Below are 24,037 nucleotides of genomic sequence, written 5' to 3'. Positions count from 1 at the left end.
TCATTAATTTATGCCATCTGGTAGACACACGAAGCATTGCAGCCTATTAAATCCTAATCATTACAATTTAACAGATCAGCCGCCCGTCAGCCAGGCATGAACCCAGGCTGGGAAGGCAAACACAACGGGGCTTGTCAGAGGTGAGGGGTGGCTCATTCCAGGTATCTGCCAGGTACAAACTGGGCATTTGCTCGAATAAAGTGTGTCGGTGCAGTATATAAGGGTAAAATGAATGAAGGAATAGACACACAAAACTATTAAAAAGAATATTAAACTAAATACCTCCCAGTCCAGTGTACCAGACTGGTTGCAATATGGATATGAGGGACCTTGTAATAACTGGCACATGCAAAGATAGATGGATAGCTTGTGCCTCAGTGTGGTATATATGTTGGAACCAGTCTCATGTCTGTCAATGATGTACCGGACAGACAGCTGTATATATAACCACAACTGATTGAATGGTTACTCTAAGAGAGTACACGGTGGAGTTAGTAGTGAGTGATCAGTGCACAGTATCTCAAACTCACATACTAAATATTTCCAGAGGTTGGTATACCTAGAAATAGTACTCAAATCTTAAGGGTAAACAAAATAAATGAAATAAAAAGGTCCTTAAAGGCGACGCAGGGTATTAAAAATGAACACTAAAGCTACTGTGTAGCTAGGGAAAAGAGGCTTCAAAGTGGGAGCCTTAGACACCCTAATGGGTTAAGTATACACAAGGTCTCCCACAAGGCGCACTAACAGTATCTAGTTAGTGCCATAGATAGCCTAAGCCTATGTGGAAGCAGTGAAACAAATGTATAATACAAGCTAAACTGTAAGCTGCTTCTCAGGATCCTCCGTGGAAACAGCACAAATAGTACAGTAGGGATAAGCAGGTACCTGGGTATATTGCTAATATGTCAGTAGGTGTTTAAAAAGATACCCGAAAACCAGTTTGTAATAGTGAACTATGTATAGGGTATGTATATATAATTAGTGTCACCCAGGTTGCTCAGGGAAGTGGACACAGTTCAAAGGGTATCAGGCAATCAGACTTATCAGTTGACCTGAATATATACACTATTCCACATTTAATGTAATGGAGATCTATACAGGTCGCTGGGTATATACTGTGCATATGTGCATTGTGGGTGCAGCGGATATGGTCTCCAATACACTCAAACATGTAAAAGTACCAAGATAGATAGTACCTGAGTGGATGAGTATGTGTTCAAACACGATAACCCTAAAAAAACATTCAGGCCCACCCAATGATTCCAGCACTGATTGGGACACTTCCAACGATGAGGGCGAATTAGAACTTAGACATACAGGAGTTGAAGGTGGGCAAAACTCTTTTTTAGGCAAGGATACAGACAGTGTAATTCCTTTTCCAAATCCAAGACACGAAGGGGTAAGAGGAGTAGATCTTCAAGACAGAGACCAATGGGGTTTCAGGGGTCAAGGAGGGAGGAGGCGGTCGAGAAGGAGGCGCAGGTATTGACAACATCACAGGAGGAGAATAGTCAAGTGATTAACTTGTCTCAATTAGCCCTTGACGAATTCCACTTGAAAGCTCTCTCAAAAGGCTTGTCATTTTCCCCTTCATCCGACCGTAACATCTTTGAATGGGTGAAGGACGTTAACCTTTTTGGGCGTAATTTATTGTTACATAAGTTCTTTAAACGGAGAGAGGACTTTATTAATAAGAACCTAAGCCTACCTGACTTAGACCAACTTGACCGTGAGAACCTTCTCAACCTGGCCTCACTTGAAGAAGAGTCCAATAGACCTATTGGTGAGGGGCCATTCACAGATCTCAAACCCAGAGCCACGTTTATTCCTCCATTAGGAATTTGTCCCAATGTGGAGGTATTTACCAAGTTGGTGGTTACTGACTTGGAAAATATTAGATATGCTACCAACACTGGTAACCTTAGTGCTCAGGAAAGAAAGGCCTTGGATGATCTACGTTCAAACTAGTCAATAGTCATCAAATCCTCTGATAAGGGGGGAACATTGTGATTATGGGAAGAGAGGAGAATACTGTATCAAAGAAAACCTGAGACTCCTATCCGACCGAACCTGCTATGAGGTCCTGAGTAAGGACCCCACTATTCAGTACAATCAGGAATTACTCACCATCCTCAATACAGGCTTAGCAGATAAAGTGATCAACAAGCGTGAATTGAATGGCATGTACAATAAGGTCCCTAAAATAGCCACATTCTATAGCCTCCCAAAAATCCACAAGCTTACGAGGCCACCACCGGGACGACCAATTGTCTCCGGGATTAACAACTTGAGTGAACAGGCAAGTGTCTATTTGGATAAAGTACTGAGACCGTTCGTGGTAGCACTTCCGTCCTATTTGAGAGATACCACGGATATTCTCACACGAATTGATGATATTGTGGTTGATAATGAAACACTCATTAGCATGGACGTTGAGGCCTTATATACGAGCATCATACACGAACATGGCATAAATGCCACACTGTACTTTCTGAAAACCAGGGGCCTATTGTACAATAACCATAACAAATTCATTGAACAACTGCTTTGGTTTGTACTGACGAAGAACTACTTTCTGTTTAACAACAAACTCTACCACCAGGTACAGGGGGCTGCAATGGGGACGACTTGTGCCCCCTCATATGCGAACCTGTACCTGGGGTGGTGGGAGGCAGAAATAGTGTTCTCTGAAGAAAATGATATCTACACTACCCATATTATTTTATGGGCAAGATACATTGATGATATCATTATTCTCTGGAAGGGACCTCGTACACTGTTTGTTGACTTCATCAACAAACTTAACTGTAATTCCCTTAACCTTCGACTCACTTACGATATAGGGCCTGACAGCATAGTCTTCCTAGATCTTAAAATAACTTGTGCAACCAATGGTAGAATTGAGACTACAATTCATCGTAAAACCACCGCAACTAATAGTTTACTCCACGCTGATAGTCATCACCCTCAGAATCTCATAAATGGCATTCCAACTGGCCAATATTTGAGAGTTAAGAGAAATTGCTCGAATGATGAAGAATTTGAATCACAAGCACAATCTATGTGCCAATGCTTGCTCGCGAGAGGTTATAGTAAGAACAGCGTTAGGAAGGCTTATAATAGAGCCAAGCATACACACCGGGCATCTCTGCTGAATCCCAAACCCAAACCACGTGAGCAAAAAACAATTCGCCTCATTGGCACTTATAATAGACAATGGAAAACCATCTTTAACATTGTCAACAAACATTGGCATGTTCTCTTAGAGGACACGGATCTACGGGGAGTCTTGAAACCCAGACCAACTATGGTCAGCAGAAGATCTACTAACATCAGGGATCTTCTAGTCCATAGCCATCTTGAACCCATCACTTCAGGCACTTGGCTAGACAAAAGATCTCCGGGTAACTATAAGTGCAAGGGGTGCCGTGCATGTCAGTACGCTCAGGTCACCAAAACCTTTGGTAATTGGGATGATAGTAAAACCTTTAAAATACGGAATTTTGTGAACTGCAGAACTACTGGGGTGATCTACCAAGCAGTGTGCACATGCGGCAAGAAATATGTGGGGAAAACAAGTCGGCAGCTAAGACGTAGGGTCCTAGAACACATAGGGACCATACGCAATAAAACTGACACCCCACTTGCCAAACACGTTAACACTGGACATGGAGGTGACATTTCCAACTTACGTTTTAAGGGCATATACCAACTCCCAGAAACAATCAGAAGGGGGTGACTGGGACAGAGAACTCCTCAAAAACGAGGCAAAGTGGATTTATACCCTAGGAACTCTATCCGCAGGGTTTAAATGAGGGATTTATGTTTGCCCCATTTATTGGTTAGAATATTTTTTATACCTTATGCCACTTTTGACATCACGATAAGACCATATGTACTCATACTGCCAGGATCTGATAACCATGGGGTGTAAGTGTGATATTCACTTTGGCTCCAGCATTTGGGCTGTAACACCCCTTATACACCATAGCCTATACTGTATCCACTCCATATCCCAGCATTATGTACTGGCACATTTACAGCTAGGTACTATCTCTCTGTTCCCTATCATCATGAGCCTCTTGGATGGCACATGTTTATAGATTTATTGATATATTTGTAAACATATTTACCCCTGATGGTATATGCCTCCATTCTACCATTTAGTGTCTATTGCATACAATCACTCGCTTATCCGTCTCGGCAACCCTTCATTTGCTGCCTTACTGTTCTGAATTTACTCAGGTTCTATCAGGAAGCCAGCCAGAACTTTCACACAAATAAATAGCAACACAAACACATGTTTTATTACTAACACATATACTTAACTTAGCGCCACTGTTGCCAAGGCAACGCTCGCCTATTTAAACGTTCGGCTACCATAGAGGCGTGGCCACCTTGAGAAAGCGTCAGTGCGACGCGAAACGGCCGTCGGTGGTGGCCACTCCTCTGTGACGTCAGCACATGTGTCAGTGCGGTGGCGTCTAGCGTAGCCCCGTGGCAGCCTTCACAGGGCTGAGCTATATCTAGGCTTGCTGCTATATGAGATATACTTCTCTCCACCCGGCTAGCTAACGTTCTGTGGTGTTCATGAATACACCACGCCGGGTGGAATCTCTGTAGATATAATCCGATTGATGCAGTGTTCATAACGCATTCTGGTCTCATCCACTCAGGTACTATCTATCTTGGTACTTTTACATGTTTGAGTATATTGGAGACCATATCCGCTGCACCCACACTGCACATATGCACAGTATATACCCAGCGACCTGTATAGATCTCCATTACATTAAATGTGGAATAGTGTATATATTCAGGTCAACTGATAAGTCTGATTGCCTGATACCCTTTGAACTGTGTCCACTTCCCTGAGCAACCTGGGTGACACTACTTATATATACATACCCTATACATAGGTCACTATTACCAACTGGTTTTCGGGTATCTTTTTAAACACCTACTGACATATTAGCAATATACCCAGATACCTGCTTATCCCTACTGTACTATTTGTGCTGTTTCCACGGAGGACCCTGAGAAGCAGCTTACAGTTTAGCTTGTATTATACATTTGTTTCACTGCTTCCACATAGGCTTAGGCTATCTATGGCACTAACTAGATACTGTTAGTGCGCCTTGTGGGAGACCTTGTGTATACTTAACCCATTAGGGTGTCTAAGGCTCCCACTTTGAAGCCTCTTTTCCCTAGCTAAACAGTAGCTTTAGTGTTCATTTTTAATACCCTGCGTCGCCTTTAAGGACCTTTTTATTTCATTTATTTTGTTTACCCTTAAGATTTGAGTACTATTTCTAGGTATACCAACCTCTGGAAATATTTAGTATGTGAGTTTGAGATACTGTGCACTGATCACTCACTACTAACTCCACCGTGTACTCTCTTAGAGTAACCATTCAATCAGTTGTGGTTATATATACAGCTGTCTGTCCGGTACATCATTGACAGACATGAGACTGGTTCCAACATATATACCACACTGAGGCACAAGCTATCCATCTATCTTTGCATGTGCCAGTTATTACAAGGTCCCTCATATCCATATTGCAACCAGTCTGGTACACTGGACTGGGAGGTATTTAGTTTAATATTCTTTTTAATAGTCTTGTACATACTGAAGCAGACTATTTAATCAGCCGCGGTCCTTCTCTGGCAACAATTTGTAACAAATGCATAACTGAATGCTAATTACAGACAAAACTGTTCTGCTGAGGTACTATCAGGGTCACCAGCATCTGTGTATATTTTATCTGTATCTATATATCCGGGTCACACACGGGACCATACATTAGCACTTATTCTAAACGCTTGTTTTGATGTATGTACTTGAAATGGGTACTGATAGCTTCTGCCTCTTTCAGGGCCGCTGTTGCTTGTGTCGGAGCATTTTATGAGAAGATGGGTAGGATGCTGGGAAGCTCCTTTCCTGAAACCGTGAATAACCTCTTAAAGTCACTGAAAAGTGCTGAGGTAAGATGCACAATTAGATGGCCTTCTAAAAACTTCTCGAGTTTATGATCCCAGTTTCTACGAATATCTAGAGCACGGGTGGCCAACTCCATTCATCAATGGCCATCAACAGGCCAGGTTTTCAGGATATCCCTGCTTCAGCACAGGTGGCTGCCATTCTAACGGAGCAACTGATTGATCACTGATGTGATGAAGCTGGGATAGCCTGAAAACCTGACCTGTTGGTGAACATTGAGTATTGAAGTTGGCCACTCCTGCTCTAGAGCCTTGGTAAGAAGAAGTTAATGAAAATTGAACACAAAATCATATAAGCAGGGTGACGGGTCTCGATGCATGAATAATACAATTTATTTATGAAGCTTTCAACATTTCGGTCCTCCCTTAGGACATTTCTCAAGAGCAGTCATATCGTAACAGCTGTTTTTGGCTTTTTACAAGTACCTCTGATGTAGCTGGAGTACGCGGAACAGTGTGTTTGCAAGTCATGTGCTCATAGTCATCTTTCCAAAGATGCCATCACACTCCGTTATTGGTTAAGCAGTGATCTGAAACATATCTAACCTCTGGAAATCATCAGTCTAGTGAAGGTGTCTCCAGGATGGTGCGACTAAACTATGATCAACTCGACTGCATGCGGTTTTCAATGTAAAATATGTATGTATGTATGTATGTATGTATGTATATGTGATAAAAAATCACTGGCACTCCAATAGAAATTCAATAATGAATAGGTGCATGTCCCATATAAATAATAAAAGTATACATTACCGCATAGCAGCAAAAAGGAGACAGCACTCAGGTGAATGAAAAATGAATGTATTAAATACAGCACATAACTCCAAGTTATACTCCAAGTTATGTGCTGTATTTAATACATTCATTTTCATTCACCTGAGTGCTGTCTCCTTTTTGCTGCTATGCGGTAATGTGTATATATATATATATATATATATATATATATATACTGGACACCTAACAAGCTCCTATTGAACCCCCAAAATAACCACAACATATATATAAGCATATGAGTGTCACAGAGGAGTGCTACAGAGCATGGCAATATATATTTAAAACCAGAGACAGAACATAAAACACAGACAAAGCTCAGTTTTAGCACATCTAGTGAAACACATACACGGTACATACATACATACATACATACATACACTGAAAATAACATCAAAATAGAGTTCCACATAAATTTGCTATATTCAGTTTGGTATAAAGTAGCTATTTTCTTTTATTTAAAACCTAGTGTTAAGTAACTTTTTTAATTTTTTTATTTATGATTTATAGTCGCTGCAATTATCTATCTTTACTTCCTTTTAGACAGAAGGGCGAATGCAACTGTATAAAGCTTAAGTTGTCCTACGTTATCTGGTATTGTGACTGTTCTCTTGTGCCGTTTAAGTCGCAGGGTCGCAGTGAAATCCTAATGAGTTTGCAGAAGATCCTTGGCGGTCTCGGAGGGGCTGCATCTTCCAGCCACAGAGACATCTACAAGAACGCTCGTTCCCTTCTGACTGACAGGTCCATGGCTGTACGATGTGCTGTAGCCAAGGTGAGTAACCACTGTGTAATGTGAATAAGAACTGCATGAAGCTACAAAACAAATAATATACTGTGTAGACCAGTGGTTTTAAACCTTTTTTTGGTTGGGGAACCCCAGAATTCGATTTTGAAATTCTGAAGAACCCCAACCCTCGCCCCCATTCTCTCGTCGCTCCCGTCTCTCTCCCCCACCCCCTTACCCCTGTCTCTTTCCTCCGCCACACACTCTCCCCTCCCCCCTCACTCTACCCCTCTTGCACACACATACACTCCCCCACTCGCTTACACACACTCCCCCACTCACTTACACATACACTCCCCCTCTCGCTTACACACAAACTCCTCCTCTCGCTTACACACACACAAACTCCCCCTCTCGCTTACACACACACAAACTCCCCCTCTCGCTTACACACACACAAACTCCCCCTCTCGCTTGCACACACACAAACTCCCCCTCTCGCTTACACACACACACAAACTCCCCCTCTCGCTTACACACACACACAAACTCCCCCTCTCGCTTAAACACACACACAAACTCCCCCTCTCGCTTACACACACACAAACTCCCCCTCTCGCTTACACACACACACAAACTCCCCCACTCTCTTACTCTTACACACACAGTCCACCACTCTCTTACTCTTACACACTCAGTCCACCACTCTCTTACACACACACACTCCCCCACTCTTACACACACTCCCCCACGCTTACACACACATTCCCCTACTTGCTTACACACACATTCCCCCACTTGCTTACACACACATTCCCCCACTTGCTTACACACACATTCCCCCACTTGCTTACACACACATTCCCCCACTTGCTTACACACACATTCCCCCACTTGCTTACACACACACACACATTCCCCCACTTGCTTACACACACACACACACACATTCCCCCACTTGCTTACACACACACACACATTCCCCCACTTGCTTACACACACACACATTCCCCCACTTGCTTACACACACACACACATTCCCTCACTTGCTTACACACACACATTCCCCCACTTGCTTACACACACACACTCCCCCATTCGCTTACATATACACACACTCCCCCATTTGCTTACATATACACACACACACACACACCCCCACTCGCTTACACACACACTCCCCCACTCGCATACACACACTCCCCCACTCGCTTACACACACATACACACACAAACTCCCCCTCTCGTCCTCTGTTGCTCGACTGCTAAAACTCTGACTCAGGCCCTCATTCTCTCCCGTCTTGATTACTGTAACCTCCTGCTGTCCGGCCTTCCTGCCTCTCACCTGTCTCCCCTACAATCTATCCTAAATGCTGCTGCCAGAATCACTCTACTCTTTCCTAGATCTGTCTCAGCATCTCCCCTCCTGAAATCCCTCTCCTGGCTTCCAATCAAATCCCGCATCTCACACTCCATTCTTCTCCTCACGTTTAAAGCTTTACACTCTTCTGCCCCTCCTTACATCTCAGCCCTAATTTCTCGCTATGCACCACCCCGACTCTTGCGTTCTGCTCAAGGATGTCTTCTTTCTACCCCCTTTTTATCTAAAGCCCTCTCCCGACTTAAACCTTTTTCACTGACTGCCCCACACCTCTGGAATGCCCTTCCCCTCAGTACCCGACTAGCACCCTCTCTATCCACCTTTAAAACTCACCTTAAGACACATTTGCTTAAAGAAGCATACGAATAGCACTGTGAACATTCTGAACACATGATACATAAAGCTTGGCCCCCTGCAGACGCACTTACCAGAACTCCCTCCTACTGTCTCTGTACGTTCTCCCTACCTACCAATTAGATTGTAAGCTCCTCGGGGCAGGGACTCCTCTTCCTTAATGTTATGTTTGTCTAAAGCACTTATTCCCATGATCTGTTATTTATATTATCTGTTATTTATTCGATTACCACATGTATTACTACTGTGAAGCGCTATGTACATTAATGGCGCTATATAAATAAAGACATACAATACAATACACACACTCCCCCACTCGCATACACCCACACTCCCCCACTCGCATACACACACACACACTCCCCCACTCGCTTACACACACACTTCCCCACTCGCATACACGCACACTCCCCCACTCGCTTACACATACACTCCCCCACTCGCTTACACATACACTCCCCCACTCGCTTACACATACACTCCCCCACTCGCTTACACATACACTCCCCCACTCGCTTACACACACACTCCCCCACTCGCTTACACACACAGTCCCCCTCTTGCTTACACACACACTCCCCCTCTCACTTACACACAAACTCCCCCTCTCGCTTACACACAAACGCCCCCTCTCGCTTACACACAAACTCCCCCTCTCGCTTACACACAAACCCCCCTCTCGCTTACACACAAACTCCCCCTCTCGCTTACACACAAACTCCCCCTTTCGCTTACACACAAACTCCCCCTCTCGCTTACACACAAACTCCCCCTCCCGCTTACACACAAACTCCCCCTCTCGCTTACACACAAACTCCCCCTCTCGCTTACACAACAACTCCACCTCTCGCTTACACACAAACTCCCCCACTCGCTTACACACAAACTCCCCCACTCGCTTACACACAAACTCCCCCACTCGCTTACACACAAACTCCCCCACTCGCTTACACACAAACTCCCCCACTCGCTTACACACAAACTCCCCCACTCGCTTACACACAAACTCCCCCACTCGCTTACACACAAACTCCCCCACTCGCTTACACACAAACTCGCTTACACACACACTACGACTTCCGACGCAGGGAGAGGAAGGATAGCAGTGACCGTGTGGCTGCTGCTGAGCTCCGTAGCCGCCGGTCCTTGCTATGTGGGGGTTCCGCCGCGGGGCCCTGGGACAGCATAGGAGAGTTCTCCCAGCTCCCCCCCCCCCATGGCGGCTGTGGAACTTGCTTACACACACACTCCCCAACTCGCTTACACACACTCACTCCCCAACTCGCTTACACACACACACTCCCCCATTCGCTTACACACACTCCTCCACTCGCTTACACACACTCCCCCACTCGCTTATACACACACACACACACTCCCCCACTCGCTTATACACCCACATACTCCCCCACTTGCTTATACACCCACATACTCCCCCACTCGCTTATACACCCACATACTCCCCCACTCGCTTATACACCCACATACTCCCCCACTCGCTTATACACCCACATACTCCCCCACTCGCTTATACACCCACATACTTCCCCACTCGCTTATACACCCACATACTCCCCCACTCGCTTATACACCCACATACTCCCCCACTCGCTTATACACTCACATACTCCCCCACTCGCTTACACACCCACATACTCCCCCACTCGCTTATACACCCACATACTCCCCCACTCGCTTATACACCCACACACTCCCCCACTCGCTTACACACCCACACACTCCCCCACTCGCTTACACACCCACACACTCCCCCACTCGCTTACACCCACACACTCCCCCACTCGTTTACACACCCACATACTCCCCCACTCGCTTATACACCCACATACTCCCCCACTCGCTTATACACCCACATACTCCCCCACTCGCTTATACACCCACACACTCCCCCACTCGCTTACACACCTACACACTCCCCCACTCGCTTACACACCCACAAACTCCCCCATTCGCTTACACACACACACACTCCCCCACTCGCTTACACACACACACTCACCCACTCGCTTACACATACACACACACTCCCCCCACTCGCTGGCACACACTCCCCCACTCGCTTACACAAACACACACACTCCGCAACTCGCTAACATTCCTCACTCGCTTGCTCACACACTCACTCCCCCACTTGCTCACACACCCACTCCCCCAGTCGCTCACACACATTCCTTCACTTGCATACACACACACTCACCCTCTCTCTTATACACACACACTCCCCCACTCGCTTACACACACACCTACACTCCCCTACTCTTACACACACACACTCCCCCACTTGCTTACACACACACTCCCCCACTTGCTTACACACATTCCCCCACTTGCTTACACACACACCCCACTCTCTTACACACACACACACTCCACAACTCGCTTACACACACACACTCCCCAACTTCGCTTATACACACTCCCCCACTCGCTTACACACACACACTCCCCCAATCGCTTACACACACACACTCCCCCGCTCGCTTACACACACACACTCCCCAACTCGCTTACACACACACTCCCCCATTACACACACTCCCCCATTACACACACTCCCCCACTCGCTTATACAACCACATACTCCACCACTCGCATACACCCACATACTCCCCCACTCGCATACACCCACATACTCCCCCACTCTCATACACACACACACACACACACACACTCCCCTACTCGCATACACCCACATACTCCCCCACTCGCTTACACACACACACTCCCCCACTCGCTTACACACACACTCCCCCACTCGCTTACACACACACTCCCCCATTCGCTTACACACACACACTCTTTGACACATGCTCTAACACTGACACACAGAGACTGACACACCCCTCTCTCTCTCTCTTTGAGGGAGCTGCGTGCTCTTGCCTGATCCTTCCTCTCCCCCCTGTCAGCAGGAAGTTGACACGACTTCTGACGCAGGGAGAGGAAGGATAGCAGTGACCGTGTGGCTGCTGCTGAGCTCCGTAGCCGCCGGGTCCTTGCTATGTGGGGGTTCCGCCGCGGGGCCCTGGGACAGCATAGGAGAGTTCTCCCAGCTCTAACCCCCATGGCGGCTGTGGAACCCCTGAGGGGTGCTCGCGAACCCCGGGGTTCCACGAAACCCTGGTTGAAAATCACTGGTGTAGACAATCATGCAAAGCAATACTAAATGGATATTATTGTGTTTGCTTGATAACATAACTAATGAACTTCCAAATGGGTAGTCAATCTTTTTATGATTTTCTGATGATGCTTGTAGCTTTATCTCAAATTTGTAGCAAATGACCATTTTGTTCTGGTGAAAAAGCAGTATTTTATTCAGATTTAAATAGCACTTGTAGAACGAAAGTAATTATACATGTACAGGCAGTCCTCGGTTATCCAACGGAATCTGTTCTGGAAGTAGCGTTGGATTGTAAAACCGTTGTAAAGTGAGTCCCATGTTAATCAGTGGCGGTGAGCGTTGGATAACGCATTCAGGCATCGGATAACGCATTCTGGCTTAAAAAACCGGCCCTTAGGGTTGCATTGTAAAGCGTTGGATATTCCATTTGTTGCAAAAGAGAAACGTTGGATAACAAACACTACCTGCATATTGTTGCATTTAAGCTTAAGATCTGAGAGGTATCTTCGTAATTTCTGAAGAAAGAACCAACATACTAAAGACACTATTGGATATAATTGTTCAACACTATGTCAGATACTATACCTATCGCAATTATTCACGTGGGTTAGATTTTTTAATTTAGTACTAAACCATATATGCCAGAGACTTCAACATCGGTGTGCTTTGGAGCTTATCAAATAAGCCTCATAGTCTTCTACTACTTTACTTTTAGAGAATATTCAATTTTCACATTTGTTGTAAAGGTGCCTTTTTTTTTTTTCATTAAAAACTCAGTAAAATTCTTTAAGGCTTAAGTGTACTGATCATTAAAACTGAATTTGAGCACAAAAAAGGTATTTGAGACTTATTTATGCTCCTCCTCTATGGATGGGGTTGATCAGGAACAGATTTATGAAGTGGCTATATAGAAATGCTCAACATTTTAAATGTAACCCTTTCACTGCCTGTGGAGCTTGCCTAGTATTGCAGTTTATGCCGTATTGAGTTAATACGAGTTGAGTGTGTTTTGGTATGTGTGTGTGTCTCTGCAGTTTTGTGGGTTTACAGGGGGCATTGCTGTGTGTGTTTGTGGGTGTACAGGAGGGGGGAGTGTCAGTGTTAGAGCATGTGTCAAAGAGTGTGTGTGTGTAAGCGAGAGAGGGAGTGTGTTTCCGTATAGAGGGGGGTTGCAGAGTGTGTTTGTGTGTATAGGGGGGGCTGCTGTGTGTGTGTGTGTGTGTGTGTGTGTGTGTGTGTGTGTGTGTGTGTGTGTGTGTGTGTGTGTGTGTGTGTGTGTGTTTATAAAGGGTGGTTGTGTGTATGTACAATTTTCTTTTAATAAACTTGCAGTAAAAACATAAGAATGTAGATGATCATGCTGATAAAAATCAATATGACTACAAAAGTGTCCTATCTTTTTTTATGAAAAATGTAAAGAAAACATAATTAGCCTACATTTAGCCTATAATAGTAATAATCCCCTCAGAACATGGTATTACTGGCCAATAATGCCCTGTCTGGGTTAAAGTCCCTTGGCTTCGCCTCGGGCCTTCAACTCTTCAACTCTTCCAGCCAGGGAATTATTGGCCAGTAATGCCCTGTTCTTCGGAGATTATTACTTAAGTAATGTTTTTTTTTCGCAGTGCCTGCTGGAGCTGCAGACCGAGGCCGTTTTCATGTGGACAGCCGAGCTGGAGAACGTAGCAACACTTTGTTTTAAGGCCTTAGAAGGCTCCAACTATGGAGTGAGAGTCGCAGTTTCTAAACTCTTGGGAACGGTTATGGCCACGGCATTAATGCCAAAGCAAGCAACAGGTAGGTTTACAGCAGCTCGGTTGCATTCATTAGGACTCGTACAGAAGGTGGGTGGGAATAACCAAAATCCCCAGTCAGTAACCAGCAAAGTACTTCTAGTAAAATTCCAGTGGTCAAGGAGAAATCTCTCAGAAATTCATTATTGTAGAGTCTTGCCATGTGCGGCTTAATAACAAAGCATCAAACTTCTTCTTGGATTAGGAAACCCAGCAGTAAAGCCAGAGTCCAATGAGGGATGAAGACACTATTAGTGTAAATCCCTAGACAGCTGTCTTTGCACATCTCTATTTCTCTACAAGAACTCCATTCCTAATGCCATCGTCAATGACCTGTACATTTCAAGTTAGATTTTTTTTTTTAATTTGTTTTGTTTTACTTTTTATCTTATTCACTAAAGTCATGCGACAGAATGTTAAGAGGGCCACGTTAGAGGAGGTGTTGGAACTTATGGCCACAGGATTTCTGCGGGGAGGCTCCGGATTCCTTAAGAGTGGAGGAGAAATGTTGAAAGGCGGAGGATCAATCAGTCGAGAAGTGAGAGTTGGCGTTACACAGGTTTGTTCTGCAATATGTATAAACCTATAAGCAGCCGTACATAGCCTAGAAAGTAAAAAATAGCCATTAACATCTTGTGTGTATTATTTTCTACTTCTGTACAACAATGAAGCAGAGTTTTATTTTTTAGCATTTTTGGAAATGAAAAATACAACTTTGGCTAGTAACAGTGTCAACAATAAATCATTTTGAAAACAATGTGATTGGGTAGTCCCTGCCATGAAAAACTTACATGGCTGCACATACATGAATTCTCAAATGTTAAGAGATGGTTAATACATCCTACAAAGTGATAACCCTGGAGTTCTATATTACCATTATCAACTCTGAATTCTACTACCGAACTTTACTCAAGGTACCTGTTCTGTAAGTGAGGGCAGTAATAGTGTGGATGTATTAGAAAGCAAGACGTACATTGTAATTCTTTGCTAAAATATCCTTAAAAGTCTAAATAATGGAAGCAGGCTTCTAAACTAGTTATTTTTGAGGTGTGTGTTTTTGTTTTGCTTCGTCTCCCAAGCCTTGCACCACATCTCCAAATAATTGCTTTTACCATTCATTTAGTGATTGAAACCTGCATTGTGGTTTCCCTGGCATCAGTTTAATTTAGTACAGTAATAGTAATGAATATTTTTATTGTGCATTCTGCTCTTACGTTGACCTGTACACACAGGGACCCTTCAACCAGTTCTCCATATCGGACAACATTTTGGAGTGGAAAGGTTACACGTTCGTGCGTGCGTGCGTGCGTGCGTGCGTGTGTGTGTGTGTGTGTGTGTGTGTGTGTGTGTGTGTCGTAGCCCGAGAGGCAGATGGTGTCTCGGGCTACAATCCGGAGGTTCCCTCAGCTGGCGGTGGGCATTTAAAGCCGTACCACGACACAGTTATAAAGAATGTGATTTCTATTTAATCCATCTTGTAAGTGGGCATTGTCTTCCCACCTACTTTTTATAATAAATCCAATTTTTCTGGTAATGCCCTAGGATTGTGCGCTGTTTCTTTGTGTATATATATATATATATATATATATATATATATATATATATATATATATATATATATATATATATACAAATGTTATCAAAGGTTTGTAAAATATTAAAATACATGTTAAATATTTAAATGAATTTTTATATATATATATATATATATATATATATATATATATAAAAATTTTCATTTAAATATTTAACATGTATTTTAATATTTTACAAACCTTTGATAACATTTGTATTTAAATACATATTTAAGCTACCTTAAGTTACAAGTGTTTTCAGTTTGAAAAAACTGCATTTAGCTGCCTAAGCAACTAGTAGTATGAAATTAGCAGGAGCAGAGAGTCTTAAGGGCCACATGAAGGCTCTTTGCGGGCCCCATTTGACCTATGGGCAGGCAGTTGAAGAGCCTGGCTGTACACACAATGAAACCAAGCCAATGCATTTCTCTACCAAAGAGCTTGACCTAATTTTAGTACACACCACAGAAAGTAATTTGTTTGAGATCACATGAAGCTTACACTAGATCTTTCACTAGGGGATCACCTGTCCTCGTGTCCACCACAGAGGTGACACTCGCCAGTAATTTGTAACTACTTCAAACATGACTTCCATGCAATGAGGACACAAGGGAGAGATCTCGGCCATCAACAAAGAAAAACACAATCGTACTGTGCATACTGTCAGTTCATTAGGTCACTTTTATGGGATGCTCATTGGGTTTGCAGTAAACTAAAATCCCACGTGATGCTAAGGTTTATTACAAAATAATGTCTCTCCTTCATGTTTGTTTTAGCTACTCTTGTTCTACATGCAGAATTGTCTCCACATTCTACAATAATATGCTAGATCACGGGTACACAAACTTCTGGTGCTGCCCCCCCCCCCCCCCTCTACCTTTTTGCTGCGGGGTCATGTGACCCTGATGCTGCGTTGCCATGACGGGCGTCGAATGACGCAGTGGGGTCATGTGATGTCACATGCCATGGCTGAGTTGAGTTGCAGAGGCCTTGCGCGGTCCCCCGGCATTTAATTTAAATGCCTTGGGGAAGAGTGTGGGACCTCTGCAACCGCCTGCGCCCCACCAGAAAAATCTTGTGCACCCCTGCACTAGACAGTGAAGAAAACCAAAATGGCCTTTTGACTGGTCACATTATTGCAAGCTTTTTCTATTGGTAAAGAATGGTGTTGTGAATAATAATGGAATCAAATCTTGTTCAATTTGTTAGCTTTGTTTTGTCATTTAAGTACTGGTTTATTGGGAATTGTAACCATGGGTTGATACCACTTTTACTGACCGTTTATAGATCTTTAATGCATGTTGGCTGCTCACTATCCCATTAAACTAGGCTTTTTATATGGAATTGAAAGACCTAAATGGCCCAGATTACTAAACGGTGCTTAGCCTTGATGTATTAATTTGACTGGGCCTGACGGTGCACTAAAATGTGTGTCCGCTGTGTAGAGCATTGTGCAGGTTTTGCATCTTGCGTCTTGGCATGGTTTCGTCCCGCATTCAGTTGTGCTGCTGAATACCTACCCACATCATTTATATTAACTCCCACTCCACACACACCTTTTGTAAAGCACTGTTTACACTGTGGGCTCTCCATTCATTTATATTCATACAGATTCACACACACACTCTTACATCACTAACTTTCAGGAGCCATTTAACACCTCTAGCCATAAATCACATCCACACACGGGGGAGGGAGGAGCACAGATAACATTCCTAGAGACACTGTTTTTAAGTATACCCTTTGCATGCTTCATTCATTGTAACATCGCCAGAAGAAGAGATCAGTGTATCTCGAAAGCTCGCACAAATAAAAGCATTTCGTTAGCCACAGAACGGTATCGTCTATTTATTTTTTGATTATTGAAGCTCGGCTAACACGGTACTGATACCTCTACATATATAATATATATATATATATTTAATATTTTTATTTTTTACAGTCCATGTAATGCTTCTTAAAACTGTTTCTATTTAATAACATCCTTTTAAAGTGACTTGTTGACTTGACTTTTCTGTTGGTCACAGGCGTACGTGATTTTTGTCACGACACTAGGAGGCGAGTGGCTGGAGCGCAATTTTGCCACGTTCCTGTCTCACGTGCTTGACCTGCTCTCACACCCCAGTGCCACCCAGACGCATGTGGAGGCCGTGTACTCCCGGAGGTGCGTGTCCTTTATCCTGAGAGCCACCGTGGGCAGTCTACTAGGGGAGAAAGCCCAAAACGCAGCGGCTAAGGAGATCTGCCAGGCCATCAGTAAGCAGATGAAATCCGTGGGTAAGATGATTGTGTTTATTTTTTATTTTATCGTCCTGTTTTTGTTGAGGTTTTCAAGGTATAACAAAAGAGGGAGGGGGGGATGTAAAGGTAAGGATACATAAATAATGAGGGAATGGAGTGGGGAGTTGGGGGTGGGAGGGGTACAGCAGTTTAATGTTATAGCGCTCAAGTAAAGACATCAGCAAGTATAACTTTTTTATGGAGTGTAAACAGTCTATTTATGTGGAAGGCAATCCTGAGAGTCGTCAAGGAGGACACACACCTCATCGCCCAGGTAGGATGAATAAGGGGGGAAAAGTCTCTAGTTACAAAGATGATTGTGTGCTTTAAATCATTTTTTTTGTTTGTCTTCCTCTGTATCAATAAACTGCAAGTACAAATATAGGATAAGTATTTGTCATCCTAAATTAGCATAGGTTGAACTTGATGGATATGTCTTTTTCAACCTCCTCTACTATGTATGTAACTATGTAAAAAAAAAGTACAACAATCAAAGGCTGAAATATGATTTGCCTTTTTGCCACTTGAATATAAGAATTGGGGATACGTACAATGTAGTTTCTGTGTTCTCAATTGCCCATAAATGCAGATTTACTGAAAGCTGCTAAGATTTTAGGTACAATCGTTCTCAATTAACATGCTATTTTTTTTTTTTTTAACAACATAACAATGAAATTGTCTCCTTTAAAGAATTGTTGCCATGATTATATGAAAGGGAAGGGGAGGGTTAATTCCCACTTGTGATGCTAACCAGGAGTAGGCAATGTTTGATCATGATATAAAAATATAATAATATAAACATCTTCATAGCATAGGACAGTTCATAAGACTCAGGATTCCAGATAGTCCAATGTTAAACACACTCCCATAGATTATGCCACTAGCCATATAGGTAAGTCTTATGTGGTGGTCTAGGAGGGATACATTGGCAGGACAATAAGACCATTAAAACAGCGAATAATGGAACACGTGAGATACATCAGAATCAAAGACATACAACATCCAGTGTCAAGACATTTTGTAGAATGTCCCCAGGGCGGGCTATTAAATTTCAAATTCATGGCAATTGAGTATGTAGAAATGTTAAAAAGAGGGGGTGACAGGCTAAACATCTTAAATAAACGTGAGATGTATTGGATGTTTAAATTTAATACCAGGACCCCTCAAGGGCTCAATGTAGACTGGGAACTGCAGCATTTTTTATAAAGAGGGTAAAAGAATGACTTAAGTAAAGAGTCTGTGATTATAAAAGACACAAGTTTGGAATACGTGCAATATTGTTTGATCCAATTATACCTAATATTGAAAGTTACACCACAGTATAATGAGTTTATCAAATTGATTATTTTAATCAAATGATATTCAAGGCTAAGTGTCCTTATTTCAAGAATACAAATGTATTGAAATTAATTCCTTATCTTAGCTTAAACTTGTAAATTGTACTGCACCTAGATCCGTGTTTGATGGTACAATCATTTTTGATCTTCTTGTAACCATATAGTCCATAGGACCCTATCCTGCTAAACTACAATGTCATTTTGAATATCATTATGTTTAACTAGAAAGATTTAGCATGATCTAGATATCATGCATATGTGGCAATTATTCCTAACTTAGGTTCTAACTGTATATATTTTCTTTGTGTACTGTGAGGGTAATACACAGCAATTTGTGTGTTTTTATGTACTACTCCACTATAGTGTTAATAGTGGTTTTTTAATTGTCTTACTTCATTATATGGATCATTGTTCCTTTATATATTGCAGTGTTGAACAGTGCTAGACATACTGATTTAATGTGTCTTGAGCGATGATCCTAATGTTATTTGTTCTTAGGAGTATACCCACCATTTCCTTTTCTTGGATAAAGCTGTCAGTCAGTCTTTGTTTACATTTAGGACGTCCCGTTTTTTAAGGCCTATGATTGGCCAGAAGGGACGTCGCGTCATCAAGGGGAGGATACATTCACCTCCCATGCAATTGCACTGTGAAGCACAGCTGGGTTTGCTTCAGGCTAATGTGCCTTACACCAGCTAGAGGGGAGTGACGCCTCCCACGCTTCCGATTGGCCCAAATTACACAGCGTCATAGGAGAGGAGAGGGAATTGTGGGTATTTAAGTATGTGATCGTTGTAAGTGATTTTACTCTTTGATAAAGCGTGGGATACCACGGGAAACGCGTCAGAGTGTTCTTTTTGGCTGTTACTATGCCCTAAAATAAATTTTTGCACCTAGGATATTTTGTGGTTTGCAGTTTGTGGTTTCCAATCTTCAGCAGCAGCAGCAGCAGATGCACCGCCGTTTTCCCTGTACTCTCTTCAATTGCCATGATCAGTGGTTGACAAATCACCAAAAAATCTACTCGCCACACAAAAAAATCTACTCGCCACCTAGTACCGAACGTGTGCTGCTTGGGCCAATATTTACTCGCCCGGGGGTTAAATCCACTCGCCCGGGGCGAGCAAATGTATAGGTTTGTCGAACACTGGCCATGATTATAGCAAACATTTGGCTGTGCGGGTTTAATTGGAAATGAAGAGAAGTTTTCTTTTTCAATGGGTGAATCTGAACAATGGAGAGCTTGAAATTCGACCATTTTCTTTACCCCTAGCTCACACATGTCCCTGTTGACGGGCAGTAAAGATAAGGAAGGAGGGAGTTAGCCGCGCAGGCCCCTGTTCAACAAGTCCTCGTCCTCTGTCTCCGCTCACCATGTTTACAACCTAACTTTAAAAAGTGCATACAAATACGTACTGTACAAGTGTTTGTTTATATTTATTTTTAAGTAAATCACTCCTATTTACTTGAATGGGCAGGATGGTGCTTTATTGCTTAGCACTGCTTCATAAATATGGCCTCTAAAACATGTAATTGCCTTTCGTTCACTTTCATCCTAAAAGGGATTGCACCTTTTTGCCGGTTGGTTGGTTACCAGGATTTTATCTTCATTTACAGAGCAGCGGCCCTTCATGGAAATACTGGAACAGCTGATTTTCCTAGCCTGATACGATTACTCTTTCTTAGAACCTTATTTGTTGCACTGTCCTACATTTTATGTAATGCCCAATATTGGCATAAACAATTTAGAATCTTACTCCTGTTTATTTAGATCCTTTTTATGGTCGTGCTCGATATGACATATCAACTTTTGCGGTGTAATTGTGCTGTTTCGTGTTTTTTTTGTTGTTGTTTAGAAGCTGTGGTGAATGATGCCAACAATGAAAATAAAGGCGGATCTGCCGACGTTTCTGCCACTCAGCATGTCATGGTGTGTGCCCTGCAGGAGCTGGGGAGTCTGGTACAAAGCCTGAACTCCACAGCATCACCTCTCATACTGGAGCCTTCTATAGGTAACTGCAGCCAGATGCACAGCAGGCGTAATTTATACAAACAGTAGATTGTATTGATAAGAATTTGTCACGTACGCCGCACCCTTGAGCACATGATTTCTGTGTGTGAAAAGGGTTAATACATCTGGCGGTCCAGCTGACTTGCCAACCTTCCCGCAAGGCCCTCAAAACGAGCAATATCTCCCCAAAAAAACTCAATACGCTGCCACCACTAAGAATAAATGAAGGGCTTGCTCCCTGGAGTTCACAGCCCATGTTTACTGGAAAAATATGTAACAATGTAGCAAAATGTGTCAGAAAATACAGTTTATCTCTTCTAAAAGGTTACAAGGTTCAATTAGAGCTCCAAAACAGTACTTATTCCATTTTAGGTATAATGTACGAAAAGTGGTAAAGTGATTGTTTAAAGAAAAAGCGTTTCAAAGACCGTTTCAGAAAATAATGGGATAAAAACAGAAAACTTAAATACGTTCTCACATGCTAAAGTCCTTAAGAGGATATGAAGAAATATGAGAATCCACCTGTTATTTGGCCTAACACCCCTCTATGTTGAACCTCTTCAGCCTACACCTGCGTTGCCCCAAAGGCTATTTTTAAAACAAGCCAAATCAAGAAAACTGCTTAGCACATAAAGCTGAAACTACCATGTGAGTGCAGTTTGTCTTCGTGTTTCCCCTTTGCACTGCTATGAAGTGTTTCAACCTTTTGCCGTTTGTATTTAGGACTTTTGGACACAGTAACGTCTGTCCTCCTTCACCCCAGCATGGCAGCCAGACTCGCAGCTGCATGGTGCCTGCGCTGTGTTGCTGTGGCACTACCCTTTCAGCTTACACCGCTGCTGGACAGGTGTGTAGAAAGACTAAACAACTTGAAGAATTCCCCTGAAGCGGTTAGCGGTTACAGCTTTGCAATGGCTGCTCTACTAGGCGGTGTACATCAGTGTCCTTTGGGTATTCCTCACGCCAAAGGAAAGGTAAGAAACAAAATGTATCTGGTCTTTCAATACTTAATGGGCCATAATTACTAGGTTACTGTAAGCCTTGCAGCTTAGCACCGCTTGGTAAATATTGCTCATTCTTTATGTCTCTCACAAACTGTGTGTCTGTGCATGTGTGTACAGGCATACCCCGCTTTAATATACGCAATGGGACCGGAGCATGTATGTAAAGTGAAAATGTACTTATAGTGAAGCACTACCTTTTTTCCACTTTACAATGCATGTACTGTACTGCAAACATCATATATGTGCATTACTGATGTAAATAATGCATTTGTAACCAAAATAAATACAGTAGGCTTTATTGAAATAAAATCTTTAATGTCAGCTGATTTTTCTTATGTGCTGACAGATACAACATGGATGAATGGAAATTTATTTTAAAAATATGTAGGAAGGATGAAGGAGAGGGCATATCTTCTACTGTACAGTATTTTTACTGAAAGGGCATGAAGGTGAGGTGCATTTATTTGACTGACTGATATATTTTTGGGACTTATTTTTTGTGACTTTGGTGAAAACAGTACAGTACAATACTGTACAGTACTGTACAGTGTTTTACAATGCTGTGCTTGCTTAGGCCGTGCGTATAGTGCCCGCGACCGGCGACGTCACCCATCATAGCTAGCGAAAGTTATATGCTCCCGGGCATTTGATTTGTTCAGGGGCTGTCACATGAGGTGACAGCCCTTGAAAATCAAATATTCCCGGCTTCCAAAGTCCGCTCCGTCACATTGCCGCTCTCGCGCTTACTATAAGCGCACGCGGCGGCGGCGGCAATGTGTTTGTTTTTGGGTGGCATCGCCGGCACTATACGCACGGCCTTACTCAGGTCCTTGATCAGCTTGGCTTGCACGCACTCCCTCAGTCACGCACACACTCCCTCTGTCACACAGTCTCTCACGCACTCCCTCAGTCACACAATCTCTCACGCACTCCCTCAGTCACACAATCTCTCACGCACTCCCTCAGTCACACAATCTCTCACGCACTCCCTCAGTCACACAATCTCTCACGCACTCCCTCAGTCACACAATCTCTCACGCACTCCCTCAGTCACACAATCTCTCACGCACTCCCTCAGTCACACAATCTCTCACGCACTCCCTCAGTCACACAATCTCTCACGCACTCCCTCAGTCACACAATCTCTCACGCACTCCCTCAGTCACACAATCTCTCACGCACTCCCTCAGTCACACAATCTCTCACGCACTCCCTCAGTCACACAATCTCTCACGCACTCCCTCAGTCACACAATCTCTCACGCACTCCCTCAGTCACACAATCTCTCACGCACTCCCTCAGTCACACAATCTCTCACGCACTCTCACTCAGTCACGCATGCACACGCACTTAGTCACGCACGCACTCTGTCACGCACGCACGTGCACTCAGACACGTGCAGACACACGTGCAGACACACGCGCAGACACACGCGCAGACAGACTGGCACACACACGCAGACAGACACACACACGCAGACAGACACACACACACACACTCAGACAGACACACACACACACACACACTCAGACAGACACACACACACACAGACACACACACACAGACAGACACAGAAACACACACAGACAGACACAGAAACACACACAGACAGACACAGAAACACACACACACACAGACAGACACACACACACACTCAGAC

At 43.4% G+C, this 24,037-nt stretch overlaps 1 protein-coding gene across 1 annotated transcript in view; it reads left to right on the top strand.

Annotated features, from left to right (window-relative positions):
* Positions 1 to 24,037, top strand: part of LOC142496684 (HEAT repeat-containing protein 5B-like) — a gene marked incomplete at its 5' end in the record, with an annotated part of 43,047 nt that overhangs the window by 708 nt on the left and 18,302 nt on the right. The window contains 7 exons of the mRNA XM_075603490.1: positions 5,883 to 5,991; positions 7,403 to 7,552; positions 14,004 to 14,175; positions 14,573 to 14,730; positions 17,773 to 18,022; positions 21,219 to 21,374; positions 22,097 to 22,347. Coding sequence (XP_075459605.1) covers positions 5,883 to 5,991; positions 7,403 to 7,552; positions 14,004 to 14,175; positions 14,573 to 14,730; positions 17,773 to 18,022; positions 21,219 to 21,374; positions 22,097 to 22,347 — 1,246 coding nt within the window. The remainder of the gene's footprint in view (positions 1 to 5,882; positions 5,992 to 7,402; positions 7,553 to 14,003; positions 14,176 to 14,572; positions 14,731 to 17,772; positions 18,023 to 21,218; positions 21,375 to 22,096; positions 22,348 to 24,037) is intronic.

This window comes from Ascaphus truei, chromosome 1 (assembly GCF_040206685.1).
Source record: "Ascaphus truei isolate aAscTru1 chromosome 1, aAscTru1.hap1, whole genome shotgun sequence".
NCBI classification, from domain to species: domain Eukaryota; kingdom Metazoa; phylum Chordata; class Amphibia; order Anura; family Ascaphidae; genus Ascaphus; species Ascaphus truei.
Note: the sequence above shows the minus strand (reverse complement) of the source record. Positions and strands in the feature narration are given on the sequence as shown.